The following is an 11,325-nucleotide window of genomic DNA, read 5'->3' on the forward strand; positions in this document are numbered from 1 at the left end:
ACTATAAATCAACCTTACATATATACTACCTGACAAAAGTCTTGTTGCCTATCCAAGTTTTATAAAGAACAAACAATAAGTTGACTTCTAGTTGATCATTTGGTATCAGAAGTGGCTTATATGAAAGGAAAAGGCCTCTAGATTACGCTTGACTCAATGACTTAAAAGTCATCTGGAATGGTGAAGAAGGCGTTCTTGCAGGACTCCCAGAGTTCATCAAGATTCTTTGGATCTTCAGGGCCTCCTCCTTCATCTTACCCCAGACATGCTCAATAATGTTTATGTCTGGTGACTGGGCTGGCCAATCCTGGAGCACCTTGAACTTCTTTGCTTTCAGGAGCTTTGATGTGGAGGCTGAAGTATGAGAAGGAGCGCTATCCTGCTGAAGAATTTGCCCTCTCCTGTGGTTTGTAATGTCATGGGCAATACAAATGTCTTGATACCTCAGGCTGTTGATGTTGATTATCCACTCTGCAGATCTCTCGCACACCCCCATACTGAATATAACCCCAAACCATGATCTTTCCTTCACCAAACTTGACTGATTTTTATATACATATCTTATATCTTTATATAAGATATGAAATAGTTGAGTAATATCACACAATATAGTGTATTATAAAAGATTTTAGTAGTGGGCAAAGATTAATCGCATAGAAAATAAAAGTTTGTTTTGACATAATACATGTGTGTGTATTATGTATATGTATTATGTATGTGTGATACACACACATACATAGAAACAAAACTATTTTGTTACATATAAATTAAAATGTATGCATAATTTGTATCATATACATATATTGTTCTCAAATATATCCATGCTTTTGTACAAAATCACATAACCATATGACTAAAATATAAAAAATATTAAAAAGCTAATTTAGAATATCAATAATACCACAGTTAATAAGCGATTAGTAATCTATCAATAGGCTATTTCGTGTTACAATTTAAAAGTTTTATTTAATTTTATATACGTTTATATTTTAAAAAAGTTATTGTTTATGTATGGAATTTATTATATATATTTTTTGCTTTGCTTTTTGTGTTATAATGCTACTGCCCTACCTTAAAGGGACAGTTCACCCAAACATGTAACTTCTGCCATCATTTACTCTCCCTCTACTCTTTTCAAACCTTTATGGGTTTCTTTATTCTGTTGAATGCAAAAGAAGATATTTTCTCACAGACCAGCTGATCTTCACAGCTTTAAAATGCTCCAGTGTCCCTGTATCTGTGGTTACATTCATAAACAGTGGTGAGTTTGGTGAACTGATGACCTTCACGGCTAATCACGGTCATTTCTGTTGAGCACGTGAACACAATGGCAAATCAGTGCTGTTTAAGAACGCGCTTAACAGTGCTGAAAAGTTAGCGGGTAATGGACGTTTTCGTACCAATTGGTATCGAATTCCAGTATCGTGACAATACTAATAGAGTAAACTTTCAGTTTTGGGTAAACTGTGCCTTGAAGTACATTTTGTGGGATTAACACGTTTTTAAAAGTCAGAATTATTCGCCTTCCTGTGTTTTTTTTTTTTCTTCAAATATTTCCAAAAACAATGTTTAACAGAGCAATTTTTCACAGTATTTTCTAAAATATTTTTTCTTCTGGAGAAAGTCTTATTTGTTTTTTTTCGGCTAGAATAAAAGCAGTCCTTTTATTTTAAAAAAAGCATTTTAAGGTTAATATTATTAGCCCCCTTAATCAAATTTTTTTCCGATTGTTTAAACAATAAACCATCTTCACACAATGACTTGCCTATTTAACCTAGTTAAGCCTTTAAATGTCACTTTAAGCTGAATAGAAGTTTCTGGAAAAATATCTAGTCAACTATTATGTGCTGTCATCATCGAAATGAGTTATTAAAATTATTATGTTTAGAAATGTGTTGAATAAAAAATCTTTCTGTTAAACAGAAATTAAGGAAAAAATATTCAGGAGGGCTAATAATTCTGTCCTCAGCTGTACATTTAGTTGCTCACTGATATTGCGATGGTTGACTGTGTTTCTCTGTAGTTCACGTGGCCTGATTTCCCAGCACCGGATGAGGTTCACGTGGATGAGTTTTGGCTGACGATGGAGAACGAGGCTCTCGAACAGGCGGCGTTTCCCTCCAGTGTCCCGATCACTCGTCTGGATGCCTCCATCATCGCTCCATTCATCCCTCCGTTAATGAGGAACACAACCGTCATCAATACTGAGAAGAACAAGATCATCAACAACACACACAACACTGGTACTGATACTGCAGAGATTCACACACGAATAAGATCACATTTTATTATATATATATATATATATATATATATATATATATATATATATATATATATATATATATATATATATATATATATATATATATATATGTGTGTGTGTGTGTGTGTATATATGTATGTGTGTGTGTGTATATAAATATATATGTGTGTGTGTGTGTGTGTGTGTGTGTGTGTGTATATGTATGTATAGGAGTATATATGTATGTGTGTATATATGTGTATATATATGTATGTGTATATATGTGTATAAGTGTATATATGTATATATGTATATATATATATATATATATATATATATATATATATATATATATATATATGTATATATATATATATGTATATGTGTATATATGTATATGTATATATGTGTATATATGTATGTGTATATATGTATATATATATATATGTGTGTGTGTGTGTGTGTATATATATATATATATGTGTGTGTGTATATATATATATATATATATATATATATATATATATATATATATATATATATATATATATATATTTATTTATTTATTTGTTTGTTTGTTTGTTTGTTTGTTTGTTTATTTATTTATAAATATATTTTTTCCCCCCCAATTTCAGTTTAACGGAGAGAAGATTTTTCAACACATTTCTAAACATAATAGTTTTAATAACTCATTTCTCATTTTAGATATTTTTAAGATACTAGTATTGAGCTTAAGGTGAAGCCTTAAAAAGCTTAACTAGGTTAATCAGTGTAATTCGGCAAGTCATTGTTTAACGATGGTTTGCTCTGTAGACAATCTGAAAAAATATTGCTTAAGGGGCTAATGATATTGATCTTAAAATTAAAAACAGCTTTTATTCTAGCCGAAATAAAACAAATAAGACTTTCTCCAGAAGAAAAAATATTATAGGAAATACTGTGAAAAATTCCTGAATCTGTTAAACGTCTAATAGGAAATGTTTGAAAAGGAATTAAAAATGAACAGGAGGGCTAATAATTTAGACTTCAACTATATCTGCCTGTGTGTTTCAGGAGACGCGGCGGCTCTGGTGCGTCTGATTCACGAGGGTCGACTGATTCCAGATCAGCTGCATCTGCACAGTGAAGAGGAGCTCAGGGACCTGCTAGAGAAATGTGACATTTCTGCTCAAGCAGACACCGATAAAGTACGTCACAACACAAACATTTACTTCAGAGATGCTTCATAGACCACTATTCTTCATATTTTGATAACTGATTATGTAGTGTGTGTATATATAGTGCATACAGTAGTGTGAAAAAGTAAGTACACCCTATTAAATCTCATGGTAATCTGATTGAGCTTAGGTTTGCCAAGTGTGCGCAAATATTTCTAAACATAATAGTTTTAATAACTCAGTTCTAATAACTGATTTCTTTTATCTTTGCCAAATATCAAAAGTAAAAATGGATTTTGCTGTAGTTGCTGCGTGAATTTTTCCTTTTTTAATAAATGGCTTGCGCCTCAGAAGACAAATGCACATGCAATAAACATGTGGTGGGCGTGAGACGCGGAGCACAGATGCTCTTGGCAGTTCTGGAGGTCATTAATAATATAATAACATTAATACTGAAATGGTTAAGGCGTTTTGGAATGACCAAAACAACATTTCGGATGTTTTACTATGTGCTCAGCTTGCTGGTTTGTTCATTCTCACACATTTTTATCATCACAGGATCTCTTTAAACAAAATCACATGACTTTTTTATTGCACATACTGGAATTTGTTCGGTAGAAGTGTTTCCATCGTAGTTTATGCACATTTGTTCTTATTGAATAAAGGGTTGAACCCACTTAGTAATGCGAATACGTTTTTATGTGCATTTATTAAATTTATGCGCATCTTGCCGTTTCCGCCAACCTTTTTTTATGCGCATATCCAAAATGCACATGAAAGCAGGTGGATGGAAACATATCTTCTGTAACAGTGGTTTTTTTCTGTAGATAATTTAAAAAAATATTGCTGAAGGGGGCTAATAATATTGACCTATTGAATAATATTAAATATTGGTTTTTAAAAATATTTTAAGAACTGCTTTTATTCTAGCCAAAATAAAACAAGACTTTCTCCAGAAGAAAAAAATATTATAGGAAATACTGTGAAAAAAATTCCTTGCTTTGTTAAAGGTGCAGTATGTAAGTTTGACACCCAGTGGTTGAACTAGGTATTGCATTTCTGGATCAAAACAAACGCAAGCACAGGCTGCCAGATTGAGGACAGGAGCGAGTGATTTAAATCCTGTTCTAAATAAAATCTACGGCACCCGATAGAATGAATAATTTCCATATTAAAGGGACTTTCTGTCCTAATGTCCTAATCAACACCTGAAATTAATATATTAGAAACGGCTTCAATTTCTCACAGGTGAACAACAGAAAACAATGATCAGCTCAGGTCCACCTCATGTGCTTTATCCAGTGTTAAATGCTAATAATGTGAGCTTGAATACCATTTTACATGACATTTATTGCCATACTACTGAAAGCAGCAGCAGATAGTTCCCCTCAGATCTTGAAAATAAAATAAACCGTTTGAAATTGAACTTTAGAACTAAACACCTATCAGTGATTCAGTATCTACATTTAATAATGTTAAAGAGAGTCAATCTGTATTAATTAAATTATAAACCTTACCATTTTGTGCAAACAGCCAAATTGCTCATCACCGTGTATCTCATCACTTATTGTGTTGTTAGGACATGCGTTTGCAATGTAACCTGTTTATGTTCGTAATATTTATATTAATTGCTAATTAATAACCTCATGTGGAACTCAATCTGCGTCTCATTTCGGAGTTTGCTACTGTCCACCGAAGGTCGCATTTCAGCCACGGACGCATGCTTTGAGAGCCTTCCCGAATGAATGAATGAATGAGCTGGCCTTTGGCAGGTTAATATTTCCAAAACAAAGACAGCCGTTCCGGCATATCTCAAAGCAGAATATCTGATTTCAGCATTGTTTTGCAGATAAACAAGAATGTTCACTTGGCCTGTTTCTTAAATAACTGCAAACATATGGTATTTTTATACTTTAGAAGAGTCAAAAATTTACATACAGCACCTTTAAACATAATTTTTCAAATATTTGAAAAAGAAAATCACAGGAGGGAAAAATTTCCCTCATTAGCACAGACAGCCCTGAGTGAGAAGCAGCCATCTGCCATTACAAGTTTTTAAGTCATACCTGCTGAATTTAATAGGATGTCCTAACATTTTTCGCATGAGCATGTGGATACATATGAAGTAGAACTGTGAATTTTCTGAATGTTCTGGTGTGTTTTTACAGGCTGATCTGATGGCGTCACTGGCGTCTTTATATACTCAAACACAGAGCGGCCTGTGGACAGCGGATCAGCCTGAAGATCTGCTGACGGCTGGCAGAATCACTAAAGTCTGTCCTCATCAGGTATTGAAAATACAGAAATTATTGGTATAATAACATTACAGTGGCTAATAATATTCACCCCCCCCCCCCCCTAAAAAATAATAAAAACGCCTTTTATTCCAGAAATAAAAAAATAGCACTTTCTCCAAATGTAATAAATATTATTGTTGGAGAGGAAAGGAAACTGCTAGGCTCTAGTTCTAAATTTTTTTCAGCAAACAATCCTGGGTGTCGGTCAGGACACAATAAATGAGGAGACTGGAGCTTCTTTCCAAAGTGTATTGATATTAGTCTAGAAATCACATAAACAACATTAGGATAAATGAGTACAGTTGAATAGGCACATGTACACAAAATAATCAGTCTCTGCTTAGTTAGGTATAATAAAGCATACATGGTTATTCTAAATAATGATGATACATTCGAGCAGCAATATGTATATACTGAATCCAAGTGTGTTAATAATCAAATAATTTGTCAAACATTACCACAAATGCAATGATATTGATTAATACTGCAGCATTGAAGATTTCAAACATTTATAGGGACTGATGAAGCGTTTGACTGTCTCCATATAGTTTAATGATCACAAGATCGGACATGAAGCATGAGGTATAATGATGTAAATGTATACTAATACACTTCAACATGGTTAAAACATACAGAAATAAAGAGAAACTTACTTTATGGTCATGTACTAACACTTGGAAAGCTCAAAAAACCAAACGAACATCAGGAGTGACTGGATTGAACTTTAGCTGCACAGCCGTCGATCTCTGACTTAATATTGAAAGCAGCAGAAAAGCGAAACGGTAACTATAATGCCTCCTACTGGAAGCATCGGAAAATGCACTCGGAGTTTTCAGAATACAAGTCTGTTAATAAAATTCTAGCATTCATTGCATTGGAGCCTTTTCTACAATCGGTCTTTGTCTTTTTTAATTATTTTTTAAATTAATTTATTTTTTATTATGCATTAATAATTTACAAACACAACAAAACAGGCAACAACCGAAAATTCCAAAGATAAAAAAACAAACAAAAAGAAAACAAAACAAAAGGAAGACATTCAAAGGACGCCAAAAACAGATTCATAATAACTTACAATAGACAGAGCTTTTACATTTTTTACAGCTTTGAGAGACTTCATTAACAGAATAAGTTCGTTGACAAAAACCTTGTATAAAGGAGGAGATTTTGAAAGTCTACATTTGTGGATAAAGAATTTGCCATTTAAAATAATAAAATTAACAAAATTTTTAATTTGTTTATCACCATTTTCAAAATAACAAATAATTTCTTTTGCATTCAATGTTATCAACATATTATTTTTAGCAGAATAATCAGAAAAACAGTCTTTCCAAAATATTTGCACACTCTGACAATCAACAAATAAGTGACATAAGGATTCCTCACTGTTTTTACAAAATGAACATTCTTTCTTAATATCTGAAAATTTGGAAAGTAACACGTTGGTTGGATATATTTTATGTAAAATCTTTAAATGAATTTCTCTTACTTTATTTGAAATGCAAAATTAGTATGGTAGCAGCCATGCTTTTCTCCAATTAACCTCCCATAATAACGAATTCCAATAATTTCCCTATTGGACTTTTCCCTATAGGAAGTAGTGCGAACATTTCTTTCCTCTGTTGAACGTCACCTAAAGAAAATCTGGGAAAAATACATTCAATTTCACAGGAGGGCGAATAATTTAGTCTTTAGCTGTATAAGAGCTGTGTGTTTCTGGCTGATGTGGCAATACTATGTTTGGTTTTTAAAGATTTATTGAACATAATAAGGAAGTGCTTGTAGTTGAAAAATTAAATAATGCAAATTATTACATTTTGACATCACTGCTGGGAGACAAATTTATGCATTAAAAAGATCTTGAACATGCAGTTTACTTGCATTGGCTGGTTATTAAAGTTTGCATGTAAACCAATCAGCTGGCTCAGTGGTTAGTACTGTCACCTAACAGCAAGAAGGTTGCTGGTTCGAGTCCTGGCTGGGCCAGTTGGCATTTCTGTGTTGTTTTGGGTTTCCTCCGGGTGCTCTGGTTTCCCCCACAGTCCAAACACATGCGCTATAGGTGAATTAGATTAACTAAATTGGCTGTAGTGTATGAGTGCATGTGTGAATGAGTTTGTATGAGTGTTTTTCAGTACTAGGTTGCAACTGGAACGGCATTCCGTTGCGTGAAACCTATGCTGAAATAGTTGGTGGTTCATTCCGCTGTGGCGACATCCCTGATAAAGAGAGACTAAGCAGAGGAAAAATGAATGAACAGACTTATGTGTTAAGATGAAATGATATAGCGTTTTTTACAGGATAAAATACATAAAGTGTCCTCATAAAGCACAAAAACAATTATGTGTGTGTGCGTTTGTCATCTGCACAGGTGGTTTGCGGCTCTAAGTATATCGTGCGCAGAGAAAGCGCTTGCGATCACCTGGACCTGCTGCTGTCCTCCAGGTTTTGGCCACCGGTGTATGTGGCAGACTGTGCCCAGAAGGTGGCGCTCTGCGCTGACGTGTCCTATCCTCAACTCGCCAAACAGATGTGGGGGGAAAACCAGGGCTGTTTCTCTGATCCCACGGCAGCTCCACAGGTCGGACATCAACTGGAATTAAACATAACAAAATAATAGTGATTTAAAACCCAAATATTAATCATTTTATTATTAAGTTATATTGACTCAGTAATTATATTGTTATATTATATTATATAGTTATATTGTTAGTATAATATATTATATTTATTATATTAGTTTTATATATTATAATAGTTCCCGTGAAGTTGAGTTTTTAATTCTTTTATGTTAATCCTTTTTATTAATAATATTATTAGATATCAGTCTGTCATTTGCTGTTTTCTTTATTGATACTGAAAATGAAAAATAAAACACATTTTTAAAATAATGTATTTACCTTATGTATTGAATAAATATAATAATAACAATTATAATCATCATATATATATATTACATAAAAAAATATATTTTTAAATTATTTATTTATATGATTAAATATTTATTTATTTATTTATTTCTATAAATAAATACTTGTTATTTATTTATTTAAATATTTTTATTGTTATTTTTTTTATCCTTATTCCAGAACTGTCTAATTTTGTTTCTTGAATTGACAAACAGAAACATTTTTTTTAAATATTGAATTTACATTATATATTAAAATAATAATAATAATAATAATAATAATAATAATAATATTAATAATAACAAATAATAAATATCAGTTTGTCCTTTCAAACTGTCTACCGCAGTTGTCTTTATTGAAACTGAAAAGGAAAAAGGATGTTTTTAAAATAGTGTATTTACAATATATATCAAATAAATATAATAATAGCAACAATTATATTTATTAATAATAACCATCATATTTATTTATTTTTCTATCCTCGTTCCAGACCTGTCTGCTTTTGTTTCTTTGATTGGAAAAACAGAAACAAATATTTTTAAATATTGAATTTACATAAATAATAATATTAATAAATAATAATAATAATAATAATAATAATAATAATAATAATAATAATAAATAATAAATATCAGTTTGTCATTTCAAACTGTCTACAGTACTTTTCTTTAATGAAACTGAAAAGGAAAAATGTTTTTTTTTAATGTTGTATTTACATTACGTATTAAAATATGTTAATAATAATAGCCATTATGCCTATTATATACTGTATATTTTACACAATGAAAATTACTTATTTATTTATTTATTTATTTATTTAAATTATTTATTTACTTTTATATCCTCATTCCTGACCTGTTTAATTGGTGTTAAATATTTAATTTACGTATTAAAACTGTAATAATAATAATAATAATAGTAATCATAATTATTATTAGTTTTAATATATAATATAACTTAAATTTACAAAACTATTATTAAACATTATTTTATTAATACAATTATTAATAATGTTAAAAACTAAACTATTAATAAAATATTCAGAAAATAAACATATAAAATTTCTTCTTCTTCTTTTTATTATTCTTATTATTATATTAGATAGACGATAATAATATAGATAGATATCTTATATCTCATTATATATTTTATATCTCCTCCAGATTATATCTTGTATCTCTTTATATCATTTTCAACGATGTCTGCTGTGATTTTATTATTTTTACATAAAATATAACTTTTAAAGAATCTCCTCTCAACACTTTTCCCACACAGCACAGTTACACTCACCGGCCACTTTATTAGGTACACCTGTCCAACTGCTTAATGCAAATTTCTAATCAGCCAATCACATGACAGAAACTCAATGCATTTAGGCATGTAGACATGGTCAAGATGATCTGCTGCAGTTCAAAGCGAGCATCAGAATGGGGAAGAAAGGTGATTTAAGTTACTTTAAACGTGGCATGGTTGATGGTGCCAAACGGGCTGGTCTGAGTATTTCAGAAACTGCTGATCTACTGGGATTTTTACACACAACCATCTCAATAATAATAATAATAACACATTTCAGAGCACCTGATTGGCTGTTGAAGGTGTCAATCAATCTCCTGCTGTGTTTCAGTATGTGTCTTGCTCGGAGCTTCAGGATCAGCCGTACAGTCTGGACCTCACAGTAACCGACTCCAACCCTCAGCTCCACCCGCTCACCAAATCCACCTCCCGCTGGATGGTACGACCCGACACACCCACCTCCACCCTCCAGGACGCCCACTACAACATCAGCCTATGCAGAGAATTGGAGCCCTATGCCAGCATGAGCGCCCAGATCTGTGAGCCAAACAACCACAAACCAACGCAAGTGTTTCAGAACGCAGCGTATTATTACCTGTACAACCGTCTGCTGGACTTCCTGAGCAGCAGAGACATCGTGAACCAGCAGATCACAGATGTGCTGAGCTCCTGCCAGCCTGGAGAGGTGCTGATGATCAGAGACGCCCTCTACAGACTGGGCATCGCTCATGTTAACACTGAACAGGAGGAAGAGGAGGAGGAGGAGGATAGAGGACACACGCACACTGATGGAGTGGTGGAGCTGGAGGAGCTGATGCTTGTCTGATGCAGGTTTACACACACACACACACGCACACGCACACACACACACAGACTTGTTCCTATATCCCGATGGGGACTCTGATATGTAATGATGTTTAAGGATGTTTAATGATACAAACCATATCTTCCCTAACCGTCACAGGAAACAATCTGCAATTTTAGATATTTTATCTAAATTATATATTATCTAAATGATATTTTATCTTATATTATTTAGATATAGATATTCTAGACCTGTTTGTTTGATTGAAAAAACAAAATTAAATATTGAATTTACATTATACATTAAAACTATACTACTACTACTACTACTAATAATAATAATAATAGTGATAAATAATAATAACAATAATAAATTATTACTATAGTTTTAATTTATAATATTATCATTTGTTTTTTCAATCAAATAAAGAAAATCAGAGAGGTCTAGATGATAATAATTATAATAAGATTGTTGTTCAAAAGCTTTTGGTATAATAATGATAATAATAATAAAAATAATAATAATATAATAATAGTAATAATAATAAAATTTATTATTATTATTATAATGATAGTGATGATAATAACAATAATATTAGTAGTTATAATAATAACAATAT

The 11,325-nt window shown here is 31.9% G+C and overlaps 1 protein-coding gene across 1 annotated transcript in view; it reads left to right on the top strand.

Moving 5' to 3' along the window:
* The window catches only part of hmgxb3 (HMG box domain containing 3), a 42,187-nt gene extending 31,170 nt beyond the window's left edge, over positions 1-11,017 (top strand). The window contains exons 17-21 of the mRNA XM_056471844.1: positions 2,024-2,243; positions 3,299-3,432; positions 5,571-5,690; positions 8,071-8,280; positions 10,233-11,017. Coding sequence (XP_056327819.1) covers positions 2,024-2,243; positions 3,299-3,432; positions 5,571-5,690; positions 8,071-8,280; positions 10,233-10,727 — 1,179 coding nt within the window. The 3' untranslated portion in view covers positions 10,728-11,017. The remainder of the gene's footprint in view (positions 1-2,023; positions 2,244-3,298; positions 3,433-5,570; positions 5,691-8,070; positions 8,281-10,232) is intronic.
* The last annotated feature ends 308 nt before the right edge of the window (positions 11,018-11,325 follow it).

This window comes from Danio aesculapii, chromosome 14, assembly GCF_903798145.1.
Source record: "Danio aesculapii chromosome 14, fDanAes4.1, whole genome shotgun sequence".
NCBI classification, from domain to species: domain Eukaryota; kingdom Metazoa; phylum Chordata; class Actinopteri; order Cypriniformes; family Danionidae; genus Danio; species Danio aesculapii.